The 17,732-nt window shown below is 35.2% G+C and overlaps 1 protein-coding gene across 43 annotated transcripts in view; it reads left to right on the top strand.

The window, feature by feature from the left end:
• The window catches only part of RIMS1 (regulating synaptic membrane exocytosis 1), a 321,858-nt gene that overhangs the window by 234,943 nt on the left and 69,183 nt on the right, over nucleotides 1–17,732 (top strand). For 25 of the 43 annotated variants that reach the window (XM_017826127.1, XM_017826137.1, XM_017826447.1 and 22 more), the window contains 3 exons: nucleotides 622–804; nucleotides 2,179–2,291; nucleotides 16,099–16,211. In XM_017826127.1, coding sequence (XP_017681616.1) covers nucleotides 622–804; nucleotides 2,179–2,291; nucleotides 16,099–16,211 — 409 coding nt within the window. Of the gene's footprint in view, nucleotides 1–621; nucleotides 805–2,178; nucleotides 2,292–7,688; nucleotides 7,719–14,203; nucleotides 14,273–16,098; nucleotides 16,212–17,732 lie in introns of those variants that run through there. The other 18 variants (XM_017826249.1, XM_017826253.1, XM_017826281.1 and 15 more) reach the window with 6 other exon arrangements.

The raw sequence follows: 17,732 nt of genomic DNA on the forward strand, positions 1-17,732 counted from the left end.
AATTACTGAACTAGTATTAATTATGCTTTATTATGCTAACATGATTAATCATTTTACTGCATAATATAATTTATTTTCATTATAGTTCCTTCAGAACCATATTTCTGGTTTAGTACTTACAGATACTTAAATAGATTTCTTATTTCAAACTGTTGGGGAAACAGGGAATTATGTATGTGCCTCCATATTGTCCTTTTTTAGGACACTAATTGAAATGCAGTTAGTATTTTTAATAAAGGTAAAAGGTATGTTTTAGAAACAGAAATGCTTTGTGATAAAACTAGGTATTCACAGCCTACTCTGGTCTAGTCCTTACGTCATATGTGTTGCTAGCCTGTGTTCACTGTGTTTAAGGTGCAGCTAGAGTTTTTGGCCAACTTTCCGCTATAAGCAGTGCAGTTCAACAGTTCCAAAATTAGGGTCATGTGTATCTGCGGTGGTGAGTGTTCTGCAGTTTGTCATTTTGAAAATAGATTTGCATTCATAATTAATAACTTCTATCTGAAACGTCAGTCCTGGTCCTGCAGCCAGGATTTGCAATGTTCTTTGATGGAGGGGGGCAGGGGAAGATGTGCCTGGAGCTAACGACTGAACAGTTTCTTTTTGGCACTGATGTTTTAGGGGTCTGCTACCATGTCTTTCTAGAAGGGGACTTCCAACCCCACGAACGACTGAACAGCCAGTCATTAGGGGAAAACATCACACTCGCTCAAGGTCGAGTGAGCAGTCTAGTATCAAACCCTTATGCTCTGTACATCACCTAGCATCCGGAGGGTCGGCGCCACCTTCTCCACTTCTGACAAGGTTGCTATTATGTGTACAGCATAGCCTTCATGTTCTGCCTCCCAGGTTTCAGTGTGGTGTTGTACTTTTCTGAGCATACTTGGCACATTCACTCATTCTGGCACTATAGATTATCCTCTCTTCATATCCTTTATGCCATCTATCTTCACCATCCAGATGGTACTTCTTGCTGTTGAATTTAAGTAGTTATGCTAAGTAAAAGGTTTGCTGTGTTTTGTCCCTCCATTGTTGTGTTTTGTTCTGTATCCATCTGAAAATTATCAAAATACTTTTCTTAAACACTGTGCAGAAAATCATGTGCTGTTCACACAGCTAACTGATCTTACAAGCTGATGTTACAAGTCAGTTGATCTATGTGGTGAAAGCCAACAGTATTTTGAATTTGCACAAATGTGTTACTTAAAATTATAAATTATCTACTTGCAACCCTAGTGTAGTAGATGAACAGTGCTTATCCACTATAGTGAATCTGATATTACTGTAACTGGCAAGGACATTTCATAGTAAGCTCTCCTCAGTGGTCTGCTGCTTCGCATCTTTGTTTTACTTTTTTAGATTTTTTCCCCATAGTTATTATAGGTGCCCATACTTACTTTAAATGCCAGCATTCTGAAGGTGTTTGATGTGTTAAACTCAGAAGCTGCATCTATATGTAAGAAATCAAGTAGCCACGTTGTTCTGAAATAGTGCTAGTTAGAATTCAACAAAGAAGTTTAGGATATTCACTTAGGTATAAATATTAAAACTCTAATACATGCTTTGCATGACACACAGATACACTCACACACACCCCCCCCCACCCCAATACCAAGGTTAAAGATTTTTTTCCTTTGAGTTCAAAGAAAAACCACATACTATCCTATGGGAATCGATACTTGCTGTCCAGTTCTCTGTGGCCTTGTGCAATTATTGCATCAGCACAAAGGGAATACTGAACTTATGAGACACAGAGATGGCATTTTGTATTGCCCTTGAACCAGTGCAGAAGAATGTATAAATTGTGAGTCATAATCATAAATAGTTCTAGTGCTTTTCATTCAACGATTTTTGACTAGTACTTTAGCTAAAAAAGAAAAAAAGGAAATAAAAGAAAAACACAACAAAAAACCCCCCACAAACAAATAAATTTAAAAAAAACCCAAATCAATCAAAGGAAGTAATTTTTTCTTAGTCAAAGGTAGTTAGAGAAATTAAATGTCATGCCTTATAAGTTTACCAGGTATCTAGACCTGGGTATATGCATATGGCATAGACCAAATGCAGACTTTTTCACACCCATCTTCAGTATCTGCAACTTAATATGTGTTTAAAATTCAGAATATAAAAAGTCTCTTTGTTTGGCTGATTTTGCTTTTATCTTAATTTCATTTGCAGAACACATCAACAAGGAAGTCCCACACAGTCTCCTCCTGCAGACACATCCTTCAGCAGTCGTAGGGGAAGACAGCTACCGCAAGTTCCAGTAAGAAGTGGCAGTATAGAGCAAGGTATCAAATAATGAGCTTATGACAGCTCAAACTCTTTGATTTCTTACCTTTCTTTACTCAAAGTCTACTTGCATACCTATGTGCCCAATGCCGTATTTCTACCAATAAAGCAATGGAAGAGAATGAAAGCATATTTTTAGTTTGGGAAATCTAGTGGAGTTTGACTGGTGGGTTATTGTTACATATGGTTTAATTGCCTTAATTTTCTAGTGCCATTTTATGTTTAAAATTTCTATTAGTCATGGTAGTTTCCAACACATATCTCGTATGTTATCAGCTAAAAAAACCAGCAACATTTTGACAGTCTTTCTCATTTCTTATTTTGTGGTTTATATTTATTGTTGTGCATTATTAACATAGATTAATAATAAATATCACAAATCTGTTTTTTGTCTGGAGTTCATACTTCAGTGACTAAAGAATAAAAAATAATCACCATGGAAAATGTTAAAGTACAGGTCATGAGCCCTTTCCTGCTTAAGAATAAACTGATCAGGCAAAGACTGCTGTTTTTATGAAAAAGACAATATAGACCTAATGGTTGTGGAAGATGTGTTTTACATACTCATATCAAATAATATGTACATCGCTGTTTCCTTTTCTAGCAACATACAGAGTATGAATTAAATGAAGTGGCGCAATGTCTAATATTTGCACATTCATGTTTTCTTCTCTGTTTTAAAAACCCTGTTTTCACATTGACTGCAAACAATTACTTGGTTGCCACATACCACAAGGTTTTCTTTTATGTGGAAATTAAAGAAATGCTTCTAATGAAATATTGTAGTGCTTTACAGAATGGTATATTAATCACACTCTTGGATAGATGATGTTGCTGACCATGATGGCCTTATCATGACAGATTACCATTGGGGTTTTCGTGTATGATGGCTTGCATTAACACAGAATCAGTTTGTATTAATTTTATGGTGATGACATACTAAACCTTCAATTAGCGCATATAAAACATACTCTTGTTTTATAAATGTATTTATTTTGAATTATAAATATGCTAATATAAGTGGCTTTTAATAACCTTAAACTTTACATTCGGGTCCTTTCATTTTGTAGTGAATCTAAAACTGTCTGAATTATAAACTAGTTACAAACTACATTTGCAGTTTCTATTTCTGCGTATTAGCAAGTTGAGTGCTTTTTAGGGAAATGTAATAAGTAATGAATTTCAGAACTTGGTGCAATATATAATGATGAATCAGCTCTTAAGTTAATTTTAAGTTGGCTTTTATTTGGATACTCATATGTCATCTTTGTGCTGTTCTTGATAGCTGATGTGTGAGAGTAAAATACGAGTTTGTTGTTTTGTTGAAGGCATTGGAAATACATGTAGAACTTAACGTGAAACTGAGTAGAGATGGGATGTGTACAGAAGAGGAAAGAAAAAAAGAAAGTTGAGCAGAAGACTAAAGCTTCTCTGAGTTTAGAAAGTTGTTGATACTGTGAACACCTGTAAAGTAATGCTGTTTCAGTGAACTCTTGCTTACACTTGTGGTTGATAAGCTTGTGTCCTATATATAAAATACACAAGTAGGATGCATCATATTGTTTGCTTTGTTGTTATATATCATACCACCGGTGTCATATGGCTGTAATACAACACTTGGATTTAAAGGTTAAAGAGATTTCCTTCTCTACACAGTACTTTGATTTTGTCTAAGTGACTGACTTGTGCTTCTGAAAGGGAGGTTTTCTGATTTTACCCACATTTAATACTCTGTTCAGGCTCAGAATGTATTTGCAGAGAAGTAGTAAATTGAATAAGTTTTATAAAAGATTTCTAAATAGTTTTGTTAGTATCTGCTGAAATAAATATGCTAGTATGTCTAACTTTATACTACTGTAAGAAATTAAATTCAGTGAGGCATTGAGACCACAGTATTTGTTTAATCCCTGTCAAATGAGTATCAGTGTCAAATGTGGTGACTAGAAGTGATCTGACCTTAATATAGGACTGAATCCAAAGCATTCTGAGTTCTGTAAAAGATTTACATTAACTGTACTTGAAACTGCATTGTGTCTTTATTGGTTTAAATTCACAGTCACCATAGATAGAGATGATGTCAAAATGTAGTGCTATATACAAATGTCATAGGAAATACTTCAAAATGTGTTTTCTTCATTTACAAATGAAACTACATTTTGATGGTCAGTATTGACATCCTGCGTTTCCAGGAAAACCTGTATGATATTCTATAAAGTATCATTTTTATAGTAAAGTACTTCTTTACACTCTATACAAATCCTGTTGTTCGGTGAGGGTTGAATATACATCTAAATAGATGCATCTATGAATCTAAGTCTGTTATACAAGTCACAGTGATTGCTGTAAAAAGATTATGTGTCTGTATATCAAGGATGGTCTCCTTATTTGCTCTTTGCATATTCAGGAGACATAGAAGAATCCAGGAAAGTAATTTTATTACTCTTTAAAGCTCTCATTATGGAATAAATGAGAGTTAATGAAGGAGCAAGAGACTGGTAGCTGTTTTCATCTGGAGAAACAGAGCGATACTTTGACTCTTAATCTTTACCTCTCATGTCAAATGATCATATTCATGCTAATAAGGCTTCTTTAAGGACTGACATTGCATCTCAAACATTCCATTTTGTTGTCAAATTTAGAATTAAAAAAAGGTTGTTTCCTTGTCTCTACCAGATGATGTTGTCTTAGTTACTACTCTGGCTGGCAGCTTGAAAATCATAAAATTTCAACTTATGAGAACATAAGATAGTTTTACAAGGTACTTTATTTAAAGTAAAAATCACAGAAGTAGTTGGTACAGAGAAGATGAAAGTAATGCTCCCTATGCCATTACAGAAATAGAGTTGGTACTGCTGATCAGGAACAGAGAGAAAAAAATGTAGAGAAAAATCCAGTTTAAGGACTAAAACCTCAAAACAGCACTATTATGCACACTGGCAAAAAAAGAAAAGGCTTCTTGGTATTATGTTTTAAAAGGGGGAGCAGCTTTGTGTAGCTTTGGAATAGAGAAGGGGCATAGTTATTTTCATTTGAGACAATTCCAACTAAATATTTTTAGCAACTCCAGCGCGCACAGACATTTTAAAGTGGTTGCAGTTAAGATTGTAGGCTTTTGTAATTTTTAGGCAATATGATTTTTATTTTACTTACAGTAGTATTCAAGGAAGTCATAGTTGTATTTCTTTCCTTTACAACCCTGTCAACAGTATTTCTTAGAGTCTGAGACACATTGGGATGTTATTGCATCTAAAAGTCTTGAGATAATACTGGAAGTTAGTCATGTATAGATGAGTCTGTGTGGGTTTTCAAAACATCACAATTTAATAGTCATTACCCTATCTTACGTTACTGAAGTGGTTTTGATTTTTTTTGTGTTAACTGATAACTTTATAAAAGGACCTAATGCTATGAAGATGTTTTGGCTCAGTGACTAAAGCAGTGAAATTCTAAGCTGTGGTAAGGACAATGGTGTATTCTCAATATGTCATTCTGTGCTGAGCTGTAAGAGGTTTGCTTCACTGTTTTTTTTTATTTGCATCATGTTTGAGTGGAACTGTGCAAATTGTTAAGAGGGGTGGGGATTCTGGGTTGACTTTGTTTTTCAGCTGTTTCTAAAATAACTTTGTGATGTAGTTGCGTTGTGTTTAAATGATACTTCTTTATAAAGCACACCTCTGTGATCTTTACTCGGTCTGTCCTCTGTCATTGCAGCTATCAAACATCATAGGAATTCTTGCTTGAATAGATTTGAGGGTGGGTCTCTGCACTTTCCTATAATGGTTAATCATTGTATTGATCAAGAAAATTAATACACCCTGAAGATCTGGAACTTTTTCCTTCACTCCTTTTTACCTGTAGTAGATAATAGTAGGGATTATAGTAGGAAATCTAGCAAGTAAATAACAAAAAAATACTGTGTACTATTGAAATTTATGGACCAACAATATAAATACAATGATTGTAGTATAGAAACAGTCTTTCAGGGCTAATTCTTGCAAAACAGGTCTTTCTCCCTCTATCTGCTTCTATTTGGGTCTTCACAGCGTGGTTTCTTCTTCATAGCTTCAACAATGTAGTTTCCTATTTCAGAAGTCCTATAATGAGAGTAAGGTTTGTGATAATTAATAGTCTTTTTAAATGTAAAGAACATCTGCAAACATAACTGAAGTAGGGTGGTTGTGTGTGTTTCCAGTGACAATAGGCCTTATGGAGTGACACTGAGAAAAGCAGAAGTGCGTCCAGCATTAGGTATTGCTGTATCTTGGCTTATGTTGGAAAAGGCTGCACAAGCTTTGTACATAGCTTGTATAATGGGTGAAGTGCATGTGTGCATGTGTGCTACTGTTGTTACATGAGGAAATACTACATGAACATTCTGCTGGTGCTGAACAGGGATTACACGTATAAAGTTCATATGTGTAATATATATACAATGGTAGTCACGTCTCAGAGGAATTAAGTGTTTTGATGCCCTGTATTTCCTTTTTAATGAATAAGAATCATAACTTTGTACAGAAAATCAGTATGTTGTCAAATAGTACATTGAGTTGCAAGTATCTTTTTATATTTAACCAACTTAAGATCCTAAAAAAACCCCAAAAAACAAGTTGCTAGTGAAAACTGTTCCGTTTATATGTACTTGATCATTGAAATGTTGTTGCAGTAAGAGTATGGTTGGGGTAAAGGTAAAAGATCAAACCCTTTCAGTTAAAATCTTTTTTCTGATCTATCAATATAAGAAAAAGAAAAAGTCACCTCAGTTTTAGATTTCAGACTTTCAGTGTTGTTTGTTTTGTCTTCATATATCTGGTTTTATTTTTAAATTAATAGGTGGCACTTCATATTTTGAGGCAGCTTGTGGAATCTTTACTCACATTGGAGAGCATTTTTTTAGCATTGCTAACTCTTGCAAATAAGTACAAGCCTCATAATCTTGTATATTTGCCTGAAAAAATGATTTTCAGTAGTCCAGTGGTTATTGAATATTATAGATTTCAATTAATAGAAAATAAATTTGTAAGACTCATTATTGCAGAAAAGGCTTCAGAATCGAAAATAGTACTGTGTAGTTCAGGGGCAATGATACTTAAAGCAATTTTAAGATTTTTATGTCATTCTTAAATTTGAGTATGATGGTACTGCTCTAGCAGAATACTTAAAGACTCCACAATCTGGTTCTCTGTAACTTCATTGTTCCTCTTAATTTTAAAGAAAAAGTCATAGGCTTTATTATTTGTCATGGTTTATCATTTTAATTTTCTACATTACTTTTACATATGCTGGAGTACTGCCTACTGTACATGCCATTGTCACACGTAACACATTTTGTTATCTAACTTTAAATTTGCTGATTTCTTTTTCTGTTTCCATCATTCCGTGCATTTAATTCATTGAAGAGCAAGAGACTTTTAACTCTCCCACAAAAGGTAAATATTTATGTAATTTTTTACAAATGTTTGGCGACTGTTGATACTGGCTTTTCCCTCAATATATGCCATGTCAGTATGTAATATTTAGTTAACAGTGTTTGGCATGTGAAAAAGTTCTTTCTCAAATATCTCTATGCTATCTGATGCCCCTCGTTAAAATCTGAAAATGGTTTCTCTTGTGATTTTTCATGTTCCTATGAAATGCAATATACTGGATTTAACAGGAGTAGTTATGATGTTTTACATGGCTCAGAAGGTACTTGATTGAGGTAAAGTTCACACAAAGAATTAAGATTTTTCCTCAACTGTTCTTGTGCACAGTGTCTGCTTCTAATGATGCAGCCATGGCCCTTGATATCTGTGAAGAATGTTTCGTAGATGTGCATCTAGGAACAGTTGGAGGTGACAATGACAGAAACTATCCTTTGTACGTAGAGAGATTCTGAGCTATGTTCTATTTGCATGTCAATCCCATGACACTCAGAAAGTAAATCCTGATGTAGGACAAGTTTCTAGGGGCAGACATAGGGTGCTCACCTCCTATGAATTTGACCTCCTGTCAATTCTCCATGTCTGTGCTGATACCAGTGAATCAAACAACAGGTATCTAAGGCTGTCCCATGAAATGCAAAGCGTAGTCTGTCATGTCTTTAAAGGCCACATTGCAGAGATATCCTATTTTTTTCCTTTTAGCTGAAAGTAGATTTATATCAAAATCCAAATGAAGTTTGGAGAGAAAAAAAATGAAAAAAAAACCCAACCTTTTAATTTAAAAAGCAAAATACTATGCTGCACAAACATTAATAATGCAGATTAACCTTTTCTAACCTTTATTCCTGAGTCCTGCACATCTTAGGAAATTCTGATCTGAATACAGGCTTTGGTGGGTCAAAGCCAAACTGTGAGTTGAACTTGATTCAAGGAATTTCCTTCTACTTTTTACTTTCTGAAAGGGTGTGAATGCTTAGGTAAAAATACAGCAGCTGCTCTACTAGCTATACATTCCAACCCCGATGCCAAGCATACGCGAATATGTTTTCACAATAATGCTAAAAAAAAGATGAAAAAGAAATAATATTTAATTTAGGCATTAGCAATCACAGGTTGTTTTTGCAGGTTTAGGAGTATACTATGAAATGTTGTAAGAAAGTGCTAAGAGTGGTTGTTTTTGCAAATTATTTCTGTCATTTTTGCTTTCTTCAATATTTGTATTTTTCTCAAACAGAACAGTACAAATCAATCTTACCTGTTTGTTGATTATGCCTCTTTCAAGTTCACAAACCTTGTCCTGTGATTTGGGCTGCAATGGATGGTGTTTTGTTTAAAACAATGGACTTTATGCAGACAAACTAGACTGCCTGTAACAGGTTTGTAAAAAAACTTGTTTCCACAAGATTTGGATGGATCTGGCCCAAGATTTGGGCATGTATAGAAGGTGGTGGCATATTTGCATGCAGATTCCTCTGGTTCAATGATTGCAGATGCAACCCAGAGGCAGAAAAGAGCTGGGCAAAAGAAGAGGAGAGGGAAGAGGCAGAGTGCTGGTAGTTCTGGGGGACCATGACCATCTTAAATTGAGCTGACTTACATTAGTAGCCCAGTGTCATTTCTGATAAGAGGTTAAAAGAATAGACAGTAGATGAATGGGAGATGAGGGTGGGGGAATTACAGGATATTATGTGAGAAGAGACAGAAATATGAGGGAAAGCATATACTACAGATGTGAACAACACTGACCAGATAAATCTGCAACAAAGCAATCAAGCATCTGTCCCACGTTATCAATGGAAAAGGTTGAAAGTCTTCAGCAGATTATGAAAATGCTGACTAGGTTTGATGTCAAAACCAGTGGTTTACTTTTTTTTCCAAATTTTAAGAGATATGTGTTTGTTTTCATGTTGTTTCATTTTAAATGGAAGCTTATGTGTGGATCATCCTTGAAAATCTTTGAGGAAGAACTGAATGTTGCATCAGCCAGTTCAGGTTTTTATTTTGGCTTATCTTCCCTCTGGAGTCAGTTCTGAAACTCAAGATGGCCACCATGCCTCTGTGTGTACTGGGAGATCCAAGCTCATTTCCTAGCTTGGAAGTCTGACCATGTGCTTTGGTCATGCCTTAATTCTGACTGGGAGGAGGTCCAGAGCAGTATCAGCTCCCATGGAAAAGAAATCCATGTACACAAGCTTAAAGGAGCCAGAGCAGCTCTAGTCAGGTAGAGGGACCAGGGCTGCAGAGCAGGCTTCAGAGCCATCTCCCTTAATATCCGCACGTTGACATGAAGTACTCTTCAAAGTTGTTTATGCAAAGAAGCTGTAACAAGTTCTTTATCTTAGCAACAAATTGATTTTTCAGTGTTACTAACCTTACGTTTCAAAACATTTATCTGCTCATGATTCCAAAATTTTGTATGCTTTTTCAATTTCATGGTAGACTTTGCTCTGAATTTTTATAGTTGTGAAACCTGTCACAAGGATATTTTGTGCCTGCATATTGCAAAACTCACCTTGAAGGATGACCAGAAATAAACTGAAGACTCTGTATTATTTCTGAAATGGATCATCCTGGTCCAACACTAATGTGAATTCTCTTTTCTATGCCACACAGCCAGCTCTACACTAGGGGATTCTCCCATCCAAATCACACCGTGGCTTTTTTCCCCTCCCTTTGTTATGGACATAAGTTCTACCTAGTTTCTTCTTCAGCTGCCACTTCTCAGTTCCTCAAACCAGATAGTTTTTTCCCCCTGATTCCCATCCACAGAGCATCTAAGTAGCACAGACAGATGAAGCTCCTGGCTTTTGCTGAGTAGAAAGGCTAAGTGTACATGCTTCTAGGCTGCATTATGGCTGTAGCTGTTTGTCACTGTTCAGCTTTTTTACTGATTATGAAGACTGAAACTAAAGAATAGGTCAGACCTCTGTTGGCTTCTGGGATAAGTGCAATTCTCTGTTTCCCTGCTAGAACATGCTGGTTTTGCCCCAGAAACACTGTTACTATAAAATAGTCTTTATGAGATAAATTTTCACTTCAACTTACTTCTCAGTAGCTTCCTTATCCAAGCACTCTTTCTGTCATTTTACACTTCTAAACTTTTTCCTTTGAAGTTTGCATCATAAAGGATGTGTGATATGTTCTGGAAAGAGTTACAACTATCTGAAATCTTGATGCAAATTTCTTCTTGTTATGTAGCTTACTCAAACATTTAATAGTGCAGTTAAGACTTGGAGGTTTCCCAGGTCGTACTGTTTGCCTACACCTCCTCTTTCTGTCTTGATCATCTTCAGCAGAAACAAGGAGTGGCTCAAGAGAAAATTCTGTATTTGTTGTAGACTCCACCATTACAGAAAATGGTACAGCCAGTGCTGAGGCATCAATAGGTTTTCTGTAGTCTATAAAAGACAAGTATGATTATCAGTTTTAATCACAGACCAGATAGTGTCACCAGTCATTCTGGCGTTAAGCCCATGCTTGGGTTTGAACAAGAATGTCCTTTTAGACACTTTCACTAATACTGCAAGTGATGGAAAACTGTTCCTATGCTTAATCACCTGGCTTTTTAAACGTATGTGTTAATACTTATCTGACTTTACCAACCTTTTTTGTCAAGTGTATGAGTGGGTTCTTTTTAGATGTTATTTATTGACAAGAGTCACTGTTTTCCAAAGTCTGCAGAATGCAGAGTCTCTTTGATGATTGTTGTAATATGAAAGAGGTGGATACCTAAACAGTTAAAGCTCAGGAATTAAAAACTAGAGCTAGAAAGGCAGGTATAGGATTTTTTCTGTTGCTTCCTAGTTCAGTATTCCTGCCTGTGTACAATCCTTATTTAAATGATCCCACAATAGTTTTCATACATTATGCTATCAGCTTAATGGATGGTTGTTTATAGCATCATGACATTTAAGAAATTTTGTAATTTCTTAAAGTTTAGACCCCCTTTCAAACCTTAAATAGAGAAGTTTAGGCCTTAAAAATACTTCAGTTTCTTTTGTGCTGGTCGCTGTTGTTAGTGCTGCTTTTTAGCTCTCACTGATTTTCATAGAATTGGTCTGTTGTTGATGCCAATGCAAACTGAATTTCTTTTAAAATCGCATTTCTTGAATGGTTAGATTCACATCCTGTGGATAACAGAAATGTGCCATATGATACCTTCTGTCTACAATAGTTTTATTAAAAAAAAAGAAAAATGTTATCTGCCCTACTACATTTAATACATCAGTATAGTATATTGTTTTTGTAATATTATTCTTGTGTTATTTTGTACATAATTGAAAAGGTGGCATGTATTCTGAACAGTTAGGATTCTAGCCAGGTCTAACTTCTCTATCAGTTAAACAGCAGATAGGGGTTGAAACATGCCCATACTAGTTTTCTGAGGATAGGAATAAAAATGAGGGCTGTCAACTAGTTAATGCCTTCAGATGTAACTATAAATCTTACCATAGTGCTCACATATTAAAAGGAGTATTACTGGTACATAAAGTCTTAGTAAACAGATAAAGTGTTAGAAAGATTAAGTGTCTCTCTCCTTTAAGAAAAAACAACTGTTAGCTAGTCCTAATTTTCTCTGAGGGTAGATAGTAGGCTGAAAATGAGATCTGTAGCTATTTTCTTTAGTTTATTCCCTACTTCTTTTAAGTAGTGTATTATGGATTTGCGTATTTTATATTACCCCCAGTTTTCTTGCTGATGATGATGCTATATGACATGGAACGTTCCTTTGGTCAATTAGGGTCAGCTGTCCCACCTGTCTCCTCTCACAGCCTACTTGGGGCTGTGGGGAGCCTGGACGGTATGGTGGGTTGCAGCATGAGAAATAGAGTAGGCCTTGGTGCTATGCAAGCCCTGTTCAGGAATTGCTGAAACATCAGTGTGTTATCAACACTTAGTCACAACTCTAAACCTTGGCACCACACAGGCAGCTGTGAAGCAAATTGCCTCCATCCCAGTCAGACCCAGTACACCTGGGATTACAGGAGTCAGACTGGTTTATAAATAGATTAATGGAATTCAAATACAACATGTTGATTCCATTCCTATGTCTGTCTTTTCTCTCCTGCATGGCTTGATTCTTTATGTACATTATTGTCTTACAAACTTTGCATGATTTAATAGTAGTAAAATCTTTGGCTATAAACTCTGACCCCTTATTTAAGTGGTATGATCAGTGAGTACTCTTTTTTCAATTACTTCTGATACTGATCGATCTCACATCTGAATCATCAGCTCTTGAAAAGGTCAGAGTTATAGCTCTTTGCAGCATAACTTCTGACACCAGAGAGTAAGATGCTGGCAAAACTGTAGTAGTTGTAGTTACACTATTAATTTGAGACCCTTATGGTAAATCTTCATGATTGTAATTTCTATGGCCACTGTACAGTTTAAAGGTTTTAGGATTACAGTGCTTTGATCTGTAAATTAATGTGTAGTCTTACCTCTAAAGACCTCTAGGAAAAGCACTCTGTAAATACTGATGCCCTAAAAGAAAGTATACCCTATTTTTCTAAGAGGCAGGCTAAGTTCTTGAAGTATTTTTTGTGTCAAGTTTTTGTTACCTGTGGTAACCAGCTGTGTTCCAAGAAAATAATGTGATCATATGGTGTTGTTACCTATGGTTGTTACAGTTTTCTTATTGTGCTTTTGCTACGGTGTTAGATTTTTTTCTGCTTCTTGTGATTAACATGTAAAGGTTATACTGGGCTACTTGTCAGGCAGATGAAATTTTCCATCACAGGACTGAGCTACAACATATGCTCAGATGTACTTGGTAAACAAAGCTAAAAAGAACACAGCTGTATTTTCTAGAGCAGACTTAATGTTTCATATAATTGCATGCTTAGAAATAAATTAACAGCCAATTGGTGCTAAATTCCGTTTTACTCCATGGACAGACCCAAATTTCTCCATTAGAGAATTTAGATTTACTTCACAGTCCCCATTAATTGTTCTCATGTTATTTCATATAATGATATCTAACAATGAAAACCAGAACATAAATGTGTTAAGATTGAGGATTTAAACATAACAAAAAATCAAGAATTACAGAATTAAAGTTGATTTACCCAATCTTGACTTCATTAATAATCTCTGAAACAGCATTTCATCACATAATAGAATATTCTTTCTCAGGCATCATAACTAATACAGACTAACATTATATCATACACATTCTTTAGTATAACATACAGTTGACAGGGTAAAGCACCTAAAATTCACACAATGAAAGAGTGATTTTTTTAGAGTAACTCTGATCTGTGCACCATACACAAATAGGGCTAAATTTTTAAAGGGGTCTCATTTTTCCCTCTGATTTCATATCCTCAGTCTATTTCATGCATGTATGACAGGATTAAGATATCAAATTTTTTACTCCACTCCCTAATTGATATATCTTAATCCTTTCATATCTGTCCTTAAAATACGAGGCCATCTTTAAAAATTTCACCTAAAGTGCTCAATTTTGCCTTCAGATACCTCCATGCAACTTCCATTGAAGTAATTGGAGCTGTGCCTGCATATCTGATGGTGGAACTGGACTCATTGCAATTAAGGTACACATTTACTGACATAATTAGTCATCTGGAATAATTGCTGGGCCCAGTGTGACATTCTGCATGTGCAGAATTTGATAGATTAAACTCTGCGTGTGGGAGATTGAGGATTATGATAACTTTATTCCATGCCTTAAATTTGCAGTTGTAGCAGAATTTTAATGTAAATTAATGTATTTAATTTTCCTATTTTTAAATAAGAAATGTGGAAGGAGGACGTGAAAGCAACATACTTTTCACAATGATGTCTCTGTATATTCTTTCATACCGAACCAGCACATAGATATTCTGTTATTTCCACATTTACAGATGGTAAATGTGCACACAATCATGATTTGGGCAGTGACATACAGTTTAAAATATCCAATCCTGAGCTGACTGCTTTTTTTTTGCCCTTGTATCTTTGTGCTTGCAAAGCACAAACAAAAAAATAAGTGTGTGAAGAATGCCACAGTTAACTAACAGCATAAAAGCCACATATGAGAAGTTCAGTACCTCTTAATTCCAAATACAGATCTTTAACAAATGTGATACAGTACTTATTTTCCACTATTTTAAAATTCTCTGCATTTTGTGATTGCAAGTTGATTCCATGCAGTTTTTAAATTGCTGTCTCTCTCCCATCATTGGTCTGGGGCGGGCTGTTTGACTTTCAAAAATAGTTGTTTTGGAGAGAGTAATATAAATCCGTGATTGACCCAAAAGCAGAAGATTTTGTGGAGGTTTTCCCAAATAAAAATGTGACCACAAATGCCAGCTTAAAAACTTAAACCACAATGAACATAGTGAGTACTCCTGTGATTTAGTTACTGATGAATATTTGGGTCTAGTTCTAGAACTGTTAAAAAGTGCCAGTTCTCATGGTATTGTAGTTCCAGTATTGCTTTGCATTTACAGTGTTCCAAATTTAAGAATACATAGTCCCCTCTGAAATTTATTCACTACCACAAAGGTTAACTTATTTTAAGGAATCCTTAGCCCAGGGGCTTTTGGACTACTCTCTCTGTTAGTGCAAGGTCATCTACCTGTGGCAGGCACAGTCAATATTAATTGACAATTAATTAATTAATTGAGTTAATTAATTAACTCGTTCGAATTGAAGAAGATGCTCTTTATAGCCCCCCAGCTTCTTGAAAGCTTAAGATAAGACTTCTGTTTTTAATAAAACTCTGCTATAGGAAAATTTAAAACACAAGAAAAAATAAATTATTTGAAATAAAGGTGAACCTTTGAAAGCAAAGTAGTGATTTTAAAGGACTTTTTGTTTAAAAAAAAAAGCTACAAAAATACTGTTTTTTTGATATAACTGGTTGAATGAAGATATTATTCCTCTCAAATAGTCTGTAGCTATGGCAAGCAGTTATGTTTCAAGATAGTAGTAGGAGTTAATTACTTTAAAAATAAATTTTAATACCTGTTCAACGGATTAGTGCTTGGAATGCCATTGTAATATTTTATACATTTAAGCAAATACATTGTTAGATGATCATGGATTTATGTCCCCTGCATCCAGAATATTTAACAGGTTTATAATTCAGCCTATCAGCTAAATTCTTTCACTCTTTTCATATTTGTTGCACCAGCTTGATTATGTGTAGGAATTGGGATGTCTGCCCATTTTCAGGTAAAGACTCTTGCAATGGAAATGGTTGATTTCTTGACATTAGTGTTCCCTTGTTCTGTGCTTACACCCTGCTTGTTCTACATGTTTGTACATTTCTTTGTTTCGTGGAAATGGAAATAAGCTAAAATTGTTGCTAAACCATTTGTTCTTTTCCAAAAATTTTTCACTATTTTTAATTGATCTTCATTGTGTGTTTTTGCAGCAAGCTTAGTAGTGGAAGAGCGAACGAGACAGATGAAAATGAAAGTGCACCGTTATAATCAGACATCAGGGTCTGGTTCTAGCCAAGAACATGAGCGTGAGCAATATACCAAGGTAAAGTCAGTAGTAATGGAATGATACTTTGGCCTGAAAATTGAGGGCATAAACCTGTTTATTTAAAATATTATATAACCTTCAAGAACACTGTGTTTTAAAGCCTGGCAGAAATGTCTTCAAGTAAAAGCTTTTTAACATCATTTTTGCCCCCCTCTGATGTGCATTAAACTTAGTCCTTGATGTCACCTAAAAGGAACCTGTAGATAACAAAACACTTCAAACTTAATTCAAGGAAGAAAGATCCTTCAATAGCTGTTAAACAAAGCCATATCACCTCTAGTTTAGGAAGTCCCTGGCTTGCAAATCCCTTGAGGCTGGAAAAGTAGACCACGAAAGTATCATGGTATGTTGGCCCTACTCTAGGCCCTTGCTGATATCTGATGTGTAGAGAGCTAGGCAGAATTAGATCCAATCCCATGCAGCTGTTCTCATATTTCTATAATTTTTTGCATCCTAATAATATCATAGATAAAGTATTTCCTTTCTTGAAACACATACTGATTAATTTGATCTCCTTTTGTAATAAAAGCGTAAAGATTTTTTGTGATAATGAAGTATACTTAAAATTATGTTAATGATGTTATATAAAGGATTTTTTTTCTTGATAATGCTAAAATGATTATTCTTTAACCTTGTAAATTTAAACTGTATAGGCTTCTAAGCAAATTGCCGTAAATGTCTTGCACATCTGCTCTGCCGCTTAGGAATCAAACTGTGAGGAGCTGGATGCTGCTGGAGGCACAGGTTAAAATAATGGATAAGTGAGGTACTCAGCTGAAACAAAATCAGAAATTTATTTTGGAATTGTTAAACAGGAAATTGGGCATCTAACTTGTAATATGTAACGAATTTCAAAGTTTGGTTCAAAAACTTGCTGCAGTTAAATATGCAGACAACTTTGTTTCTGTTTTGACATCACCTCATTGTGAACACAAAACTTCCTCAAAAGGAAGAGAAACAAAAGAAACAAGGCTTTAGGTCCTCAGTTGCCAAATTGTGGGATATGAGTGCTATTAAAATACCTCAATATTTGGGATGGAAACTTCCAGTGAGATCCTTTATCAGAAGCAAGAATTTGTATAATTAGAACAGCTCATTTGATGGTTTGGCGTTACCTTCAGAAGAAGTCCACTCAGGGCAAAAAGGTGAGATGCGCTGTCTCTGCAGTACTTCCCAACCAATAAAGATGTTAGAAAAAACAGTAAAACTGGGGTTGATAAAGTTTGCTGGAGAGAAAGGTAATATGTAATCTGAGGACTTTTACCAGGATTTGACCAGAGATGTTTGTTTAGAGTCAAAGGCCAGTTTTCTCATTTGGATTGTATGGGTTTACACATTGATTGAAATTTGTGTATTTTACATTATGAAACATATTTTTTAATCCCAAGTCTATAGTACTTATCATAAGCATAATTTTTGCTCCCTGGTATGTTTTTCTTATTTGGTTAGTGTAGATCCAATGTATGGTTAAATACCTGTTGGAAAACATCAAACTTCAATGTTACAGTTTTCTCTTAT

Source organism: Lepidothrix coronata, unplaced genomic scaffold (assembly GCF_001604755.1).
Source record: "Lepidothrix coronata isolate B3197 unplaced genomic scaffold, Lepidothrix_coronata-1.0 Scaffold4, whole genome shotgun sequence".
Lineage (NCBI taxonomy): Eukaryota > Metazoa > Chordata > Aves > Passeriformes > Pipridae > Lepidothrix > Lepidothrix coronata.